Raw genomic sequence first — 16,832 nt, 5'->3', positions numbered from 1 at the left:
GCGTACCTGCAGGACGACCTCATCCTGCAGTGCCAGCAGTGCGACAGGTAACACCCGCTCAGGTGTGGGGTCTCGGCGGGTTCGTCGGTCAGGCCCGGGGTCACCATCGGCTAATGTGTGTGTGTGTGTGTGTGTGTGTGTGTGTGTGCGCACGCAGGTGGGTCCACGCTACGTGTCAGGGTCTGACCACTGAGGAGGACGTGGAGGCCGCTGCTGACGAAGGATTTGACTGTTCGCTGTGCAGGATGCATGGACGCAGCCCCTACGGTGAACACACACACACACACACACACACACACACACACTTGTTGTGAAGCTTGAGGCTGACGTGTGTGTCTGTTTCAGGGAGGACGGAGTTGTTGGCGCCCTTCATGGCTCAGATCGTCTCCAGGATCAGGGAACCCGGTCAGTGCCCCACTCTGTGGTAGTCAAGCAACGGCCCGTGGTCCTAATCCAAGCCCCCCCACGCCTCCACTGGAGGCTCAGATTGTCCTCTGATAAGAAACAACCACTGAGGTGGATCCAGGGTCGCGTCTGATGGTCTCCTGTCTGTGCAGATATTCACTCTGTAGACACTAGGGGGCGATCCAAACAGCCTCCCTCGTGGGAGCTTTCTTCTTGTGTCAAACATACGGCTTGGGGGCTAGAAGCAGCCCTCCTAGGGTCGAGTCCGGCCCTGTGGATGGCAGTAAAGCTCACGTATGAACCTTTCATAGTGTCTCAGCTCTGAGGGAACCTGATGTGATGATGTCAGTTTTTGGTTTGTTTCATGTCTCCAAACATCCAAAGCATTGATTTTTCTCCCATCTGAAACAAACTGAAGCAGCTTAAAATGCAGCTCATCACACATGAGTGAAGTGGATCACACTGGGGGTCCTGGGATGGGCAAACAACGTGAGGAGGTCATGAAAGTTTGGTGTTTTCTGATCAAAGCGGTCGGACGGCGGTCGTTTGTGCTCCTGGAGAACGTTTCCGTCTGAGCGCTTTGATCCAAGCAAAGCTGTTTGATGAAGAGAAAATCGTGTCTGTTTGCAGACTCAAAGACGTACGCTCAGGACGGGGTCTGCCTGACCGAGTCGGGCCTGTCTCACCTGCAGTCTCTGGTCGAACCTCTGACGTCGCCGCGCAGGTGGCGCAGGTAAGGCCGCCGCCCTCTCGTGCTGCGCCGTCAGGTCGATGTGGGCGGGCATGACGCTCTGCTTCCTGTCTGCAGGTGTAAACCCAAACTGAAGCTGAGGATCATCAACCAGAACAGCGTGTCCGTCCTGCAGACCCCAGTGGACGCCGAGCTGGACCATGGCAGAGGTCAGTCACCGTTACGCTTGCTCAGGTGTGGAGTTTCTCACCTGAACGTGTGACCTGCATGGCTTCATTCTGCAGGCTGAAGTGTGTTTTAGCCACGAGCAAGTTCGTGTTGTGCTCGAGGTCACGCCGAGTTCGCTGGACTGCTGACCTTTGACCCAGCTGAGCTGCCTTCAGGTTCATGTTTCTTCTCTGACTTTACAGCATCAGATCAAAGGAGGTCATTCAGTCTTTGCAGAGGCTCTTATTTTGAATGTGATTCTGTCTGACTTCCTGTGCTCATTGTTAATAGACTGTGTTATTGGTTGGGTGGTTTAAAGTCACATGATGCTAAAGCTTCCTGTCAGCAGGTGTACTGACGCTCTTCAGAGTCTGCATATGTAACCAAGGTTACCTTGTTTGTTTAGATTTAGGATTGTGGGCGGAGTCGTCGTGTTCTGTGACCTCGTGAATAAACGTGCTCGCCGTGGTTGTGAATATGACATCGTTTCAGCGTTAGCACCGCCATCATGAACTCTATTTAAACGGGCTGAAAACAATGCTAACTATGTTTTCACTGCAGCTCCGCTCGACTGCGAGATGAAATCTGACTCCAGCCCCGAACGAGATCACGTCCAAGACGATGACGTCACCAAGGAGCCCGACGTCGCTGACGGCAACAAGAAGAGGAAACGGAAACCCTACAGGCCAGGTGAAGAGGAGGCGGGGCCTGGGATAGGTCAGAGCAGGGTTCTGTGCGGACATGTCTCCATGCCAACCAGTCTGTGTTTGTATGTGTCTCAGGTATCGGCGGCTTCATGGTGCGTCAGCGTGGCGCCAAGGCAGGGGTGGGTCCAAACCGCATCAAGCTGTGCAGGAAGGATTCGACGGAGATGCTGCCGGGCCGGGATGAAGGTGAGACGCCTCTCGCCTGTGGACACGCCCACCTTTCACCCACTGCTGATGTCACAAACAAACTCTGTGTTTTGATTGCAGACGTTGCCATGGAAATGGCACCCACGATCACTGACCAGACATCAGAGAAGTCGAAGAAGAGGTACAGGAAGAAGAAAACGAAGCTGGAGGAGACCTTTCCCTCTTACCTGCAGGTAACGCTCGCTCACTCACTCACACGCTCGCTCGCTCGCTCTCTCACTCACTCTCTCTCTCTCTCTCACCCACTCGCTCTCTCTCTCTCTCACTCTCTCTCTCGCTCGCTCGCTCTCTCTCTCTCTCTCTCACTCACTCACTCTCGCTCTTTCACACACTCGCTCTCTCTCTCACACAGTCTCTCTCTCTCACACACACTCTCTCTCTCTCACACAGTCTCTCTCTCTCACACACACTCTCTCTCTCTTTCACACAGTCTCTCTCTCTCACACAGTCTCTCTCTCTCTCACACAGTCTCTCTCTCTCTCACACAGTCTCTCTCTCTCTCACACAGTCTCTCTCTCTCACACACACTCTCTCTCTCTCACACAGTCTCTCTCTCTCACACACACTCTCTCTCTCTTTCACACACTCTCTCTCTCTCACACAGTCTCTCTCTCTCACACACACTCTCTCTCTCTTTCACACAGTCTCTCTCTCTCACACAGTCTCTCTCTCTCTCACACAGTCTCTCTCTCTCTCACACAGTCTCTCTCTCTCTCACACAGTCTCTCTCTCTCTCACACAGACTCTCTCTCTCTCACACAGTCTCTCTCTCTCACACAGTCTCTCTCTCTCTCTCTCTCTCTTTCACACACTCTCTCTCTCTCTCTCTCTTTCACACACTCTCTCTCTCTCTCTCTCACAGTCTCTCTCTCACACACTCACAGTCTCTCTCTCTCTCACACACTCTCTCTCTCTCTCTCTCACACACTCTCTCTCTCTCTCTCTCTTTCACACACTCTCTCTCTCTCTCTCTCACAGTCTCTCTCTCACACACTCACAGTCTCTCTCTCTCTCACACACTCTCTCTCTTTCACACAGTCTCTCGCTCTCTCTTTCACACACTCTCTCTCTCACACACACACACACACTCGCTCTCTCTCGCTCACACACACACACACTCGCTCTCTCTCTCTCTCTCGCTCACACACACACACACTCGCTCTCTCTCGCTCACACACACACACACACACTCGCTCTCTCTCTCTCTCTCTCTCTCGCTCACACACACACACACTCGCTCTCTCTCGCTCACACACACACACACACTCGCTCTCTCTCTCTCTCTCTCTCTCTCTCTCACACACTCTCTCTCTCGCTCTCTCTCACTCACACACACACACACAATGAGAATCCCTGCACTCTGATTGGCTGATTCCTCCTCTCTCCAGGAGGCATTTTTTGGTCGAGATCTTCTCGATCGAAGCAGACAGGTGGACAGGGGGGCGGGGCCAGAAGCAGCAGCCAGTAGCCAACCAAGACCAGCGTCAAGTAACCTGAAAGGCCCAACTCCTGGATTTCAGGCCCCTCCCCTCTCTGGCGCCAGCACGAAGGTGGCAGCGCTGCGTGAGTTACTGCTTTGTTTACGTTTTTATCAGCATTTCATCCTCACTCATCATTGGCTGAGGAGCTTGGTAGAGGATGATGCCACTTCCTGTTGACGGACAGAAAGTGTCATGACCTTTACTCGTAGGGGCTCAAAATGTGGTCATAAATATTTTGTACTTGTAAATCAGGATTTGTATGTGTAAAAAGATTTGTGTGTGGACTTAGCCCAAAAAACCCTGCAAGTTACAACTACGAATTTTGACCCCATTTTTCTTCCTTTAAGCTGATTGGTCAATGCCATGTCAATCACAAATGTAACGATCCAATCAGAGAACAGATGGGTTTGGCTGTCGGAGGGGCGCTTTTTTTGAACTGCAGGTCTTTGAAGGGAATAAATGCCCTTTTACATGCCAACCCAGCGTTTTCCTTCATCACCACGAAGGAAAACAGTCTGTGGTCGTCCGAGTTTGGTGATTTTTGTGTCACAGGTCTACGTGTTTAATACAGGGACTACCACAGCCTTTTCAACAGCGCTGCGGACGCGGGGGGGGGGCAGTGTTTTGTAAATGACATGTCTGTGAAGGTTCTCAGTCATCCAGGTCATCGTAGTCAAAGGAGCTTGCAAAGAAAAGTGTCTGGACTTCTTTAAGTTGCTTGAAGACGTTTCACCTCTCATCCGAGAAGCTTCTTCAGTTCTAAGGTCAAATGGTGGAGAGTCCCAGATATAAACCTAGTGGGAGTTTCCCCCCCACAGAGGGACAAAAGGACCCCCTGATGATCCTCTAATCGCCTGAGCCAAGGTGGGAAACTGGGCGTGGGTCCCAATCAGCCAGAGTTTCGGGTGTGTTCATTGTGAAACCTGGCCCCACCTTATCATGCGAATTCCTGAGGTCAGATGGCCCAGGATGTGAGTGGGCGTTAAGGCGTCTGGGAAGGATCTCAAAACTGGATTATAGATGGCAGAGAGTTGGTGTCATAAACCCCGCCTCTGTTCAAAGATGGTCGCTCACAGTGGACATAGATGCTTCTTTCACTCCTCTTTCAAACCATCTGTCCTCTCTGTCCAAAATGTGAACATTGGCATCCTCAAAGAGTGTCCTTTGTCCTTAAGATGCAGATGGACTGCTGAGTCTGTAAATGACAGTCTTCATTACAAAGCTTTCTTCGTTATGAATTAGCATACATGTTTTTATTGAACATTTGAAGAACCAGCAAAAAAAACCCCAGAAACTCTTGTAGTTCACATAAAGTCAGAGATAAAAACAACAAGGAGCAGGTGCATCTAGTGCAGGTAGAGCTGCTGCAAAAACCCACAGAGCCCAGCAGCCAGCAGCAAATTCTGGATCCTTGGCTTTTAGTTAGCAGTTAGCATTAGCAGCACATCCTGCGTCCGATGTGAAAGGACTTTCATGCTGCGCACTGTGACTCACAGCAATGGTCCCGGGTCAGCCCTGACTTTGTGTTAAACTAATCCTAAAGTAATAATGTATTTCTAACCACTGATATAGCACAACTTTATCCTTTCAACAGCTGCTGAAAGTAAGGGGACCTAGCTGCTATCGGATATTTATATAGAGATCACCCTTCAAGGACCTGCAGTTCAAAAAAGTGCCCCTCCGACAGCCAAACCCATCTGTTCTCTGATTGGATTGTTTCATTTGTGATTGACATGACATTGACCAATCAGCTTAAAGGAAGAAAAATAGGGTCAAAATTCGTAGTTGTAACTTGCAGGGGTTTTTTGGGCTAAGTCCACACACAAATCTTTTTTTCACATACAAAACTGATTTACAAGTACAAAATATTTATGACCACATTTTGAGCCCATATACTCGGGCTTCTGAATTGTGAGTGAATCGTGTTTGTGTGTGTGTGTGTGTGTGTGACCATCCAGCCGGGTCGGATGGCGGTCTCGTGGATCTGTCAGACATCCTGAACACCGACCCTCACATCCTCGCCACCGGACACACAGGTACTCCCATCAGCCCCTTCACCCTCTGCCCACTCAGGGACCACACCAACGAAGAAGAGCTCACACCATAACTGTGTGTATTTGTTTCCAGGTCAGTTCCAGGTGGAGCGCTCCCCGTCTCCATTTGGTAAGACTCCCCAGGAAGACCACCTCCTCCTCCTCCTCCACCTCCTCCGTCTCACTTTGGTTCAGTTTTGTGTTTCTGGACGGCCAAAATAAATTTAATAAACTACAAAATGAAACGGCTGCAGTTCCTCTGACGTCCAGCAGAGGCAACAGCCTGGAGCCTTCTGAAACTTTTCTTCCTCTTCTGCTCCTGTTTGTTCTCCTCCTCCTGTCCTGTGATATAACGGCCTGAATCATCTTCTTCTCCTGCAGAGATCAGACTCATTCTTCTTCTGCTGCTTCCTGCTGACCTCCAGTCTGTCCATGCATCTGTCTCTCTTATTTAACCCCCTTCCCCTCTCTCAGCAGGTCTGGACATCAGCTCTGTGGCGCATGATGCCTCTTTGACTTCTGAGCCAATGGGAAGCAGTGGGCGTGTCCAGAGGGCAATGCAGGAAGAGCCTCTGGACGCCATCTTGAGTCCTGAGCTTGATAAGATGGTCACTGATGGTGAGTTGAAGAGGGTCTGAGAAGCAGGAAACAGGAAGTGCTCACAGATTCTAGAGCAGCTGATTGACGAGTGTTCTTCTGTTTCAGGTGCCATCCTTAGCAAGCTCTACAAGATCCCAGGTAAGACCGAGCACCTGTGTGGGCGTCAGCGCCATACGTCAGCCAAGGGTTTATTAATCTAACTAAGATGATTGACCAATCAGAAACAGGGACAGGTCAGCTGACAGCAGAGCGACTGAAAAGGGAAGTTGGCACTTGGCTTCAAACGTATTCGTTATTAAATGTTGAGCAGCTGCTTCTGCACAGACAGCATCACATGGATACAAGTGACGCTGTCATGACCTCGTTAGTCCCGTTGATGAGTCGGTGCTCGTCACCATCACGCTGTCATTGAAAGCTCATGTCACGTCATCCATGCTGACCGATGCTGGTGTGTGTGTGTGTGTGCGCAGAGCTGGAGGGAAAGGACGTGGAGGAGGTGTTCACTGCTGTCCTCAGTCCAGACAGCAGCAACAGCCAATCAGAGCAGAGTCAGCACACACATGCGGCTGCTGGGAGCAAGATGCACAACACAGGTACAGACACGCACACAGGTACAGACTAGAGATGGACCGATCCGATATTACGTATCGGTATCGGTCCGATACTGACCTAAATTACTGGATCGGATATCGGAGAAAAATAAAAAATGTAATCCGATCCATTAAATATCACGAAAGCACCTCACAAAACTTGCAACACACCGTAACTCACCTCAGAACGTTAGCACGTCGGAGCAGTATGCATCACGTGATAGAGCGGCTGTGGCATGCGGGACCTGTCGGTGGTCTGGATAGCATGTGGAGCTTCGCTAGCAACCCGGCATTTCATCTCCAACAAAGTTATCCCCGAGAGAAGTAAAGCAAGTGTGTAAGTCCATCTCTGAATGTTTGTAAAGCATTCCTGCGTTAAGCTTAACGAGCAATATATGGAGCGACTGCCTCTCCTGCTGCTACTTCAATCATGAAACTGCTTAATGATCAGCTGATCGGCTTTTCTGTCTCGAGTCCGTGTCTCTAGTTTGCTTTTGGCCCACTTTGCACCAGAAAGAGGAAACCAGCGGCTGAACAACAGCAGCACGTTTAAGCTTGATAAGCTGTTGTTAGAATTTATTTAATATTACTTTCTACTCGAGGATCTTTTTCTACAGCTGACGTAACTGTGCAGGGACGGATCTAGCAAAGTTTAGCCAGGGGGGCCGATAGGGCATGAACAGGGAAAAGGGGGCACAAAGACATACTTTTCTTTCTTATTCTCATTTAAAATGTCGAGCTTTTAATAAATAATTATCTGACACACAAAGTTTTAATCTGATGTAAAATGAATAGAAGTCAATTACTGTATATAGTGACTATTAAGTCTAATATATATACCCTAGTAAGCTATAGTACTTTTTCCTTTGGGAAGGTACCATCTGTGCAGTCTGCAATTTTGCTGAAGAAAGATGTTGAATCTATTTAATATTTCTTGAAAAATAATTGATTTCTGTGCATTTTTTTTCACACTGCATCAAATTAAGGTTGATTACGTCGATTAAGCATCATGAGGTGGAGCGTGAGGGGTGGTTCCCTATTTTTTATTTATTTATTTTTGTTGTTGCTGGGAGTTGGAACCCTATTAGTTAGGCTGCTTAATATTTACGCTAAGTACTCTTTAAAATACCAGAATAGGGAGGATGGTGTAGGTTTAAGTTTATTAGATTGATCAGTATTGCTGAACTATGAAACATTTTTTTTGCATACAGGTATAACAGAATAGCTTTAGTGTAGTTGTTGTTTTAAACTTGAGTATGAACTTATACAAAATGCAGCAAGATATTTAAAAAACAGTTGTGTTGATTAAAAAACACTATATCGGATTCATATCGGTATCGGCAGATATCCAAATTTATGATATCGGTATCGGACATAAAAAAGTGGTATCGTGCCATCTCTAGTACAGACACGCACACAGGTACAGACACACGCACACAGACACGCACAGGTACACAGTGACCTCTGTCTGAAGGCGTTGGTGATATTTCAGAATAATAAAAACTACAAACATGAGAGCCGTGTTACGTGGCTATGTCACTAACGTCATGTAACCAAAGGTTAGCTGAATTTAACTGTTTCAGTTTCCTCGTTATGCTGACATTTGTCTGCTCGATGTTTGAGTGAGATACAAACTCATGACGCCGCTTTGCTTCGACCGTCCACCATTTTTCCCAAACATTTCTTCGACCTGCAGCTGTCTCGCCATCGTTTTTGTTGATAAGTATGAACCTAAAAACAGTTTGAGGGTTCGACTGAGCTCTCTTTGAACCTTCCAATCACCTATGATCACCTTTCAGGTGCCGTGCCGTTTCCTCGCCTCCCACTGATGAACGGCCTCTCACCAGCTGCTCCTCCTATGATGCCCGGTGTCCAGGGTCCAGTCAGCTTTAGGGTCCTCCCTACCGAAAACCCCGCCCCCATCCAGGGCCCCACCTCTGCATTAGTTCCAGCCAATCAGCAGGCTCCAGCTGGTGAGGGCGAGCAGGATGCGCTGTCAACGGCTCAGAGGAGCACGCTGAAGTGGGAGAAGGAGGAGAGTCTGGGAGAGATGGCCACCGTCGCTCCGGTGCTCTACTGCAACACCAACTTCCCCCAGCTTAAGCAGCAGTACCCAGGTACACACACACACACACACACACACACACACACACACACACACACACACACACACACACTGTGTTCAGTGTGTTGACAGAGCTAACAGCTGTTTCCTGTATCAGACTGGCCCACCAGAGTGAAGCAGATCACCAAGCTGTGGAGAAAGGCCAGCACTCAGGACAGAGCCCCCTACGTGGTGAGTTCCTCCTCCTCCTCACTGTGTGGAGGACTCTGAGAGCTGAGGAAACGTTATAAAAGCGTATAGGAGCCTGTTCATAGGACCTTCGTCCTGTCAACAGGCCCTTGTGTCCTTTTGAGTGGTTTCCAGAGTGTTGATCAAAGGTGTCCATTTGAAGCAGCAGGGTCATCTTCCAGCTCCGGACCCTTCAAGGACGATCAGGTGCGATCAGTGTCCACACTGTCACAGTGTCCTTGTTCTGTAACAGTGTGGACACTGATTACAGTGGATCTGATCCCAGTGCTGTAAAGATTAGGAACTTTGAGCCACGTGCCTGCTCATCAACCATGATGGCGTTCGTTTAGCGTCCTCGCCATCTCTGACCACGTGCTGTTTTCCCTCTGCAGCAAAAAGCTCGGGACAATCGAGCGGCTCAACGCATCAACAAAGTGCAGCTGTCCAATGACCCGCTCAAACGCCACCCGCCCTCACAGCAGCAGCTGTCCGCGCCGCTGGGACCCTTTGACACTGTTTCCATGGAGATAGAGATCCCGTTCAAGGACCCGCTGAGGCCCAAGGAGTCGGAGCAGGAGCAGGAGTGGAAGTTCAGACAGGTGAGCAGAGCCCGAGAGCGCCACACGTCCAGGTGTCCGTTATGGTGACGTAGCAGCAGAGCGAGAAACCAACAACCAGACTCTAGTCAGAAAACACCTGATTTACCAGAAACACACTTTAGTGATGCAAACAGCAGCGCAATGCATGATGGGACACAGAGCGCTGCCTGCTGGTTGTAGACACACTGTGAGGGTGCTCTTTAAAATTAGTCACGCAAATGTTTCTGCACAACAAGTCAGCAGGCTGCACGCCACCGCTTCAACCTCGAGACCGTCGCGCAGACTAAATCGCCATAGAAACAATCCGTACTCACTCAAAGGCTGGCGCTGGTTTCCAGCTCTCAGTAGTAACCATGGTAACCAGAAGGCAGCACGCCGTGGGGTGTATTTGTGATAAAGATGATGCTGTGATGTGCATGCCCGCTGAGCCGCCCTCCCTCACACTAACGTCTCTGATGTCATTGAAAAGGGAGGGGTTAAAGACAGAGGGGAAGCCGATAAGAAGAGGCAGGAAATCCCCCCCCAAAGCAAAAAATCTCCAACAGATACAGATTGTCCCTGCCAGGCATCCGTAGCAGCTCCGGTAAGACCTCAAGGCCAACCTGTCGGAGGCAGACTTCCTGGATCCACGAGCCTCTGAAACCCTCTGACCTCACCTCTTCACTCTGGAGCTCCACGAACTGTCGGGAACTTGTCAATCGGCCTTTAAGCGAGCCAATGGGGCGTCAGTCAGAGCCATCAAACTTCAACAGTTTAAATAAAGAGTGACGGAGCTCAAGACCCGGAGCTGAGCGAGGGTTTCAGAGCCGTGGAGCCGGCCTCAGCCTCGTCCTCCTCTCTGGGCCAAAGGACGGCTTAAATTTGAAGGAGGGAGGGAGGAAGAGGAGGGGTTAGCTCTGATCTGACACAACGTCACAAGTCTGTGCTGGCCCAGAGCTGGAGGCCGCGGCCCAAGTCTGCCTGCGAGCTGACTGCTTTTATTCTGAAGGGGTGCTGAGAATGGCTCCGGAAACTTCTGCTCTGCCTTCTCCAGACTCCTCCTTACAGCACCTCCACACAAACACATTCTGTCCGGTGTCCTCCATCCATGCATGTGAGGGAGGAGAGCTCAGGTCCAGACCTGCTCCACACTTACTCTATTAAAGTCTGTTTCCACGCACAGCTTCTTTTTCACTCGGCTTTATGGTTAAAATCACGTTTAAGGGTTGGAGGAGTTATGGGGACGTGACTCCTGGGATTTTATTCTGAAAGTCAGAACAAACTGGAGCCTCAAAAACGTCCAGCAGAGGCAGCAGTGAGTCGGTCCCCATACACTCCCATGTTAGTCAGACATGTTTACAGCTTTGTCTCTGTAGGGTTTCCCCTTTGTAACACCTGGTGTCATACCTCAGTCGTTCGGCGTAGCTGTGTCTGTCAGACCTCAGTGTTTCTGTGTTGACGTGTTTGAGCTCCACCTGTTGCCCTCACGCCTGTCGCTCTGTGTCCGCCTGTCTCCTCGCCCGTCCCTTCTGTTTTTCTCTCTCAGCAAATGCGTCAGAAGAGCAAGCAGCTCGCCAAGATGGAGGCCACCCAGAAGTTGGAGCAGGTGAAGAATGAGCAGCGGCAGCAGCAGCAGCTTCTGGCCAGCCAGCGCCTCTCAGGCCCCCAGTCGCCTGAATCTGGCAGCCTCAGCCCCGTGCCCACCGGAGGAAGCGCCTCCCCTCACCCGGGTCTCAGGGAGGGTCAGCCCAGGCAGCACCTCCTGCAGGGAAGTTCTGGACCAGCGGACGACATCTTCCTCCGGCCTCAAGCACCGCCCCCTTCTGGCTTTTCCTCACTCCCTCAATCCCCACATTCCTCCTCTCCCCTCCACCAGCCAGCATCTTCCCCCCAGATGTTCTCTCCCCCCTCCTCCCGCCCTTCCTCACCCTGGGACCCCTACAGTAAGGTTATAGGCACTCCTCGGCCCTCCTCTTCCCAGTCTGGAGGCCCCGCAGCCTCCCAGCAGCAGCATCACAGCTCCCTTAGCACCTCCCCAGCCCATGATGTCGTAGGCTCTCCTGCTCCATCCCCCGACTCCAAAACACCTGACGTCTTCAGAAGCCTCGGGCCACAACCAGGTAACCCCACCCCCGACCCTTCAGTCAGACATGCCGGCATCCGAGTGGCCGAAGCCTACCAGAAGACGAACGTGCGAGTCCCTGCGCCCGAGTCATGCAGTCGTCAACTGCTCCAGGGTGGTGTGTTTAAGGCCCCCATGCCCCCTCAGCAAGAGGCATTTGGTGGTGGAGGAGGAGCAGGGAGGAAGGACCTGTCAAGTTTTGCCCCCCCTCCTTCACAGGAGCCTCCCTTCCCCTCCAGCCCACTGTCAGGTCTGGGCTCCCCCCACCGTAGTCCCTACGCCCAAGCGCCCGGCACGCCCAGACCAGATTACACTCAGCAGATGTCCGACCCCTTCACCCAGCAGTCACCTATGACCTCCCGGCCGTCTCCGGATCCCTACACCAACCCTCAGACCCCTGGCACGCCGCGTCCCCACTCTGACCCCACATACCTCACCACACCGCCTGCGCTGAGACCAGACCAGTACAACCAGCAATCCATGAGCCGCCGTCCGTCCCCCTCTCACCCAACCCTCGATCCCTACGCCTCCAACCCGGGCACACCCCATCCAGCTGTCATCGACCGCTTCCCCCGATCACCAGGGAGTCAGCGGGCCGGCGACCCCTACGCACAGCCCACAGGTACACCGCGACCCTCGCCGGATCCCTACGCCCAGCAGCCCTCTACACCACGACCCCAGAAGACCCACGAGCCATTCAGCCAAACCCCAGTCGAGAGCTTAGCTCCTCAGCCTGCAGCTTCCGCTTCATCCCCTCTGGCTCCAGGAGACCCAGGGACCTTCACCCCAACGCCCCACCAGGTAACACCACAGCCCACGGCCTCTATTCTCTGACACAGAGTAGCGTCTTCTTCTACTCATCTTTTCTCTGGTCAGTTACAGCAGTCACCAGGAAGACAACAACAGGACTCATTTCCCAGAACCCCCAGCAGCCACACCCCAAAGCACCCTGAGATATCAGAAGAGAGCTTCTCTGCTTTAGCCAGTCACACTCCGGGTCACGATCCGTTTGAGCAGGGTCACATGACACCAGGCCGATCGCAAACCGACAAGACGGCAACCACTGAAATGTCTGCTTTAGACGGGTCGATGAGCGTGCTGCCTCAGCTTGGTGACTCAGGGGAGAAGCTGAGACAGGTGAGAAGTGTTGTGAGTCCACGTTTGTCTGGTCGAGTGTTGCTGGTTCTCGTGTGTTTAGCGAGTTCATCTGTCCTCCTGTTTTCTCTGCAGCGTCAACGGCTTCGGGAGCTCATCCTGAGACAGCAGCAGCAGAAGAGCACGTTACGTCAGGAGAAGGGTCTGCAGGAACCGGCTCCTGGACTTGCTGCACCCCCGGCTGCTCCGACAGGATCCTCCCCTGGTTCTGGCACACCTCTTCACAACTGGTCGCAGGACGACTCCTCCAGCTCCACCTCCACCGCTTCCCCTGTCCAGACAGACCCATTTGGGCGCCCTCCGCCCCCGTATCCTGGCACGATACGGCCTGCCGGGGCTCCAGCCCTGAGGTTCCCTGGAGGGTTCCCAGGAGAACAGCAGAGGGGTTTTGCGCCCACCGAGGCTTCTTTCCCCAGACAGAGTCTCCCCAGAGAGCTGGGTGTCCAAGGACCAGGATCGAGGTGAGAGGAGCAGAAGAGTCCTGGTTGAGATCTGATGGTTTTTTGTGTGTTTGTGACTTACACTCGCTGCCCTCTACAGGTTTGGAGCTCCAGCTGGCCTCCATGACACTTTCCTGCGTGCACCCCTAGGATCAACGCCTGCCTCTGGGCTCGGTGCTGTGGAGGTTCGTGTTCAGATGAGGAGGCCAGTGCCCGGGGACTTCACCGCCATCCGTCCCCACGGGACTCCAAACGCTCACCCGCACATGATGCAAGGTCAGCACAGCTCCTCTGACTGGCCGATCAGTCAAAAATGTTGAAAATGAACTTGATTGATAAAAAAGTCTCTTTCCCCTCAGGTGTCCCCCAGCCCTTCCTCCCTCGCTCTCTCCCCATCCAGCAGCACAGCATCATGGGACAGCCCTACATTGAGCTTCGACATCGCGCTCCAGAGAACCGCCTGAGGCTGCCCTTCTCTCTTCCTTCAGACCCCCACCCACCTGCCATCAGACCTGGTCCTGGGGCCAGGATGGGTGAGACGCTGATGGCTCAGCAGATGATGATGGCAGGCGCCGTGGAGCAGCTGAACCAGCAGGATCCTCAGCAGCAGCACCTTGGCCACACGGCGGCTCTGACTCAGACCGGTGAGCCGGCACTCTCGGGAGCCGATGGAATCGAGGAGCACCTGGAAGGGGAGGACTCGGCTGTGAAGGACCTGGAGGATGTAGAAGTGAAGGATCTGGTTGACCTGAACCTGAACCTCGACCCTGAAGATGGTATGAGCGATCGAGTCTGGGTTCACCTTGGCTAAATCCAGAAATTACACCTGTTCTGAAGCAAGTTATCGATCCTTCCTCACCTTGACTGACTCGTCCTCTAACTCTGTTTCAGGTAAAGAAGACCTGGACCTGGGTCCCAATGACCTCCACCTCGATGACTTCCTGCTGTCGGGGAAGTTTGACCTGATCGCCTATGCTGACCCTGAGCTCAACCTGGAGGACAAGAAGGACATGTTCAACGAGGAGCTGGATCTGGGCGAGCCAGCGGAGGAGAAGGAGAGCGGAGAGAGGAAGGATGGAGTTTGTGGTTCTAGAAAGACCGACAGCAGCTCCCACCTGGTCGGACAGATCAAACAGGAAGTGAGGGACGACAGCAAGACGGGGGCAGCTCGACCTGGGGTCCTCGCCACCAGCAAACCCCCGGGAGCTCTAGGACTTGAGGTTTCCTCTGTCCATCACATCAAGGTGGGACATTTTCAATTTATCAATAATAAATATTAATCAATAATTAGTTCAATAAAGAGAACATAATAAATAACCCACCACTGCCTCCAGGAGAAGCTGGAGGACTCCGGTTCTGTTTCAGGGGCTTTGTCATCCATCAAGCCCCAGGAGCAGGTGCCATCCATGGGCATGGTATCCAGAGTTCAGCCCCCTGTGACCACAGGTAAACAAACACAAGCCTGACCTGCCCCCCTCGTGTTATCGACCAATCGTTGGTCTAATCAGCAGATTTGAAATGGAAGAACTGTTTCTGATTGCTCTTCCTCTCCCAGGACAACAGCCTGTCTTCCAGCAGCAGCAGAGGCCTTTTGGGCCCCCCTCATCCTCGCCTCAACTCACCCCCCACCCTCAGGCTGTCTCAGTGTCTCCTCACACCAGTCTGCCTCCTCAGGCCCCCCAAGGCCCGCCTCACCCACTGCCTCTCCAGCCTCCTCACCTCCTCCTTACCACTCAGACCGAACCTCCACATATGGGGACCTCCACGCAGAGCCAGACCCAGGGTACCTTTGCTCAGACCCAGGTCCAGAACCAGAACAAACAAAGGCCTCTGCTTCTGGAGGAGCAGCCGCTTCTTTTGCAGGACCTCCTGGACCAAGAGCGGCAGGAGCAGCAGCAACAGAAACAGATGCAGGCCCTGATCAGACAGCGCTCCACCACAGACTCTGCGTTCCTTGGTGTGGGTAAGTCCAGAATCCTGAAACTCCCCCTGAAGCACCATTGGACTGTCTTTCTCATGAAGCCCCTGCTGAACTCGTGTTCTTGTTTTGTCCTGCAGACTTTGATTCCATTACAGACCCCATCATGAAGGCAAAGATGGTGGCTTTGAAAGGCATAAACAAAGTGATGTCTCAGGGAAACCTGGGCCTGAATCCCGTGGTCATCAACAGGTATGACCTTCTGACCTCTGACCTCAGTGTTCTCTGTGAACGTTCCCTCTCTCAACTTCATTTGAAGTCTTTGTCTGTGTGCGCGTCAGGTTCCAGCAGCCTCCAGCAGCCCCAGGTCCCGAGGTCCCCCCTCAGCCTCCACACCTGGTATTACAGGTATGTTGAAGGACTCGGACACAGTAACTGACCACACAGGACAGAGCATTTCTCTAACATGTCTGCGGTCTTTCTCTGTGTCAGGAGGGGACGGTGACCCCTCAGCTGGTGCAACCCAACCCCCCGAGCTTTGGCCCCGGGTTCAGCAGTGAGTATCAGAAACCAATCAGAGCAGCTTGAACAGGTACATTCAGAGCAGTGGTTCTAACACAAAGCCCGGGGAGAGCTTTATACGGTCACAGAATCTGACAGAGACCCACTGGTTTCGGTTTGTTGCATTAAAAATGACTGGAGTGACTGTGTGTTTTACCTGGGTGGCTGCAGCTCAGTAGAGAGAGCAGTGTCTAACCCCGAGTTGTTCTTGAACGTTAGAAACGTGTGCTTGTAGGATCGATGAATGAGGCAAGTTGTATAAAGTGCTTTGAGTGCTCAGAGTAGAAATGTGCTAATTCAGTTTAAATGACCTATAATAACCTTCATATCCACACTTTCTAATCTCCAATTCAAACACAACCAACACGATGAAGAGGATCAGGCACAGAGGAGAAAGACCAGGAGCTCATTGATGAGCTCTGATCAGTTTACGCCTGCGTGTAAACGTTTAAAGTTCAGTTCTTCCTGGAGCCTGTGCAGACAGCAGAAACAGCAGCATGCGCTCAAAGTTTCTCTTTGATCGCATGCTGCTGTTTCTTCTCAGCCACATATGAGCGAAGTCAGATTCCTTCTTCTCCTCATCACTGAATTCTGACTCCTTCTTTTCCCAGATGAGCCCAAGCGGCCGCAGTACGAGGACTGGCTCGGAGAGACGCAGCAGCTCCTGCAGATGCAGCAGCGCCTCCTGGAGGATAAGATCGCTGCTCACCGCAAGACCAAGAAGGCTCTGTCAGCCAAACAGAGAACGGCCAAGAAGGCGGGCCGTGTCTTCGCAGAGGAGGACGCCGCCCAGCTACGCTACATCAGCGAGCAGCAGGGAGTGGTCCAGAAGCAGCTAGAGCAG

General features: G+C 52.2%; 1 protein-coding gene across 7 annotated transcripts in view; it reads left to right on the top strand.

Moving 5' to 3' along the window:
• The window catches only part of LOC308386158 (histone-lysine N-methyltransferase 2C-like), a 50,132-nt gene that overhangs the window by 19,724 nt on the left and 13,576 nt on the right, over positions 1-16,832 (top strand). For 2 of the 7 annotated variants that reach the window (XM_080865481.1, XM_080865479.1), the window contains exons 22-50: positions 1-47; positions 158-267; positions 346-405; positions 1,036-1,138; positions 1,214-1,305; positions 1,865-1,993; positions 2,086-2,390; positions 3,606-3,780; positions 5,657-5,734; positions 5,826-5,861; positions 6,206-6,349; positions 6,437-6,469; positions 6,802-6,924; positions 8,721-9,038; positions 9,144-9,217; positions 9,607-9,813; positions 10,283-10,396; positions 11,339-12,715; positions 12,791-13,051; positions 13,145-13,530; positions 13,610-13,785; positions 13,869-14,285; positions 14,401-14,753; positions 14,844-14,955; positions 15,065-15,472; positions 15,568-15,679; positions 15,769-15,835; positions 15,920-15,983; positions 16,600-16,832. The exon at positions 1-47 is cut by the window's left edge and continues 118 nt beyond it. In XM_080865481.1, coding sequence (XP_080721607.1) covers positions 1-47; positions 158-267; positions 346-405; positions 1,036-1,138; positions 1,214-1,305; positions 1,865-1,993; positions 2,086-2,390; positions 3,606-3,780; positions 5,657-5,734; positions 5,826-5,861; positions 6,206-6,349; positions 6,437-6,469; positions 6,802-6,924; positions 8,721-9,038; positions 9,144-9,217; positions 9,607-9,813; positions 10,283-10,396; positions 11,339-12,715; positions 12,791-13,051; positions 13,145-13,530; positions 13,610-13,785; positions 13,869-14,285; positions 14,401-14,753; positions 14,844-14,955; positions 15,065-15,472; positions 15,568-15,679; positions 15,769-15,835; positions 15,920-15,983; positions 16,600-16,832 — 6,114 coding nt within the window. The remainder of the gene's footprint in view (positions 48-157; positions 268-345; positions 406-1,035; positions 1,139-1,213; positions 1,306-1,864; positions 1,994-2,085; positions 2,391-3,605; positions 3,781-5,656; positions 5,735-5,825; positions 5,862-6,205; positions 6,350-6,436; positions 6,470-6,801; positions 6,925-8,720; positions 9,039-9,143; positions 9,218-9,606; positions 9,814-10,282; positions 10,397-11,338; positions 12,716-12,790; positions 13,052-13,144; positions 13,531-13,609; positions 13,786-13,868; positions 14,286-14,400; positions 14,754-14,843; positions 14,956-15,064; positions 15,473-15,567; positions 15,680-15,768; positions 15,836-15,919; positions 15,984-16,599) is intronic. The other 5 variants (XM_080865485.1, XM_080865484.1, XM_080865483.1 and 2 more) reach the window with 4 other exon arrangements.

This window comes from Rhamphochromis sp. 'chilingali' (assembly GCF_963969265.1).
Source record: "Rhamphochromis sp. 'chilingali' genome assembly, chromosome: 18".
NCBI lineage: Eukaryota > Metazoa > Chordata > Actinopteri > Cichliformes > Cichlidae > Rhamphochromis > Rhamphochromis sp. 'chilingali'.
The sequence above is the reverse complement of the archived record's forward strand: the minus strand, read 5'-3'. Positions and strand labels throughout refer to the sequence as shown.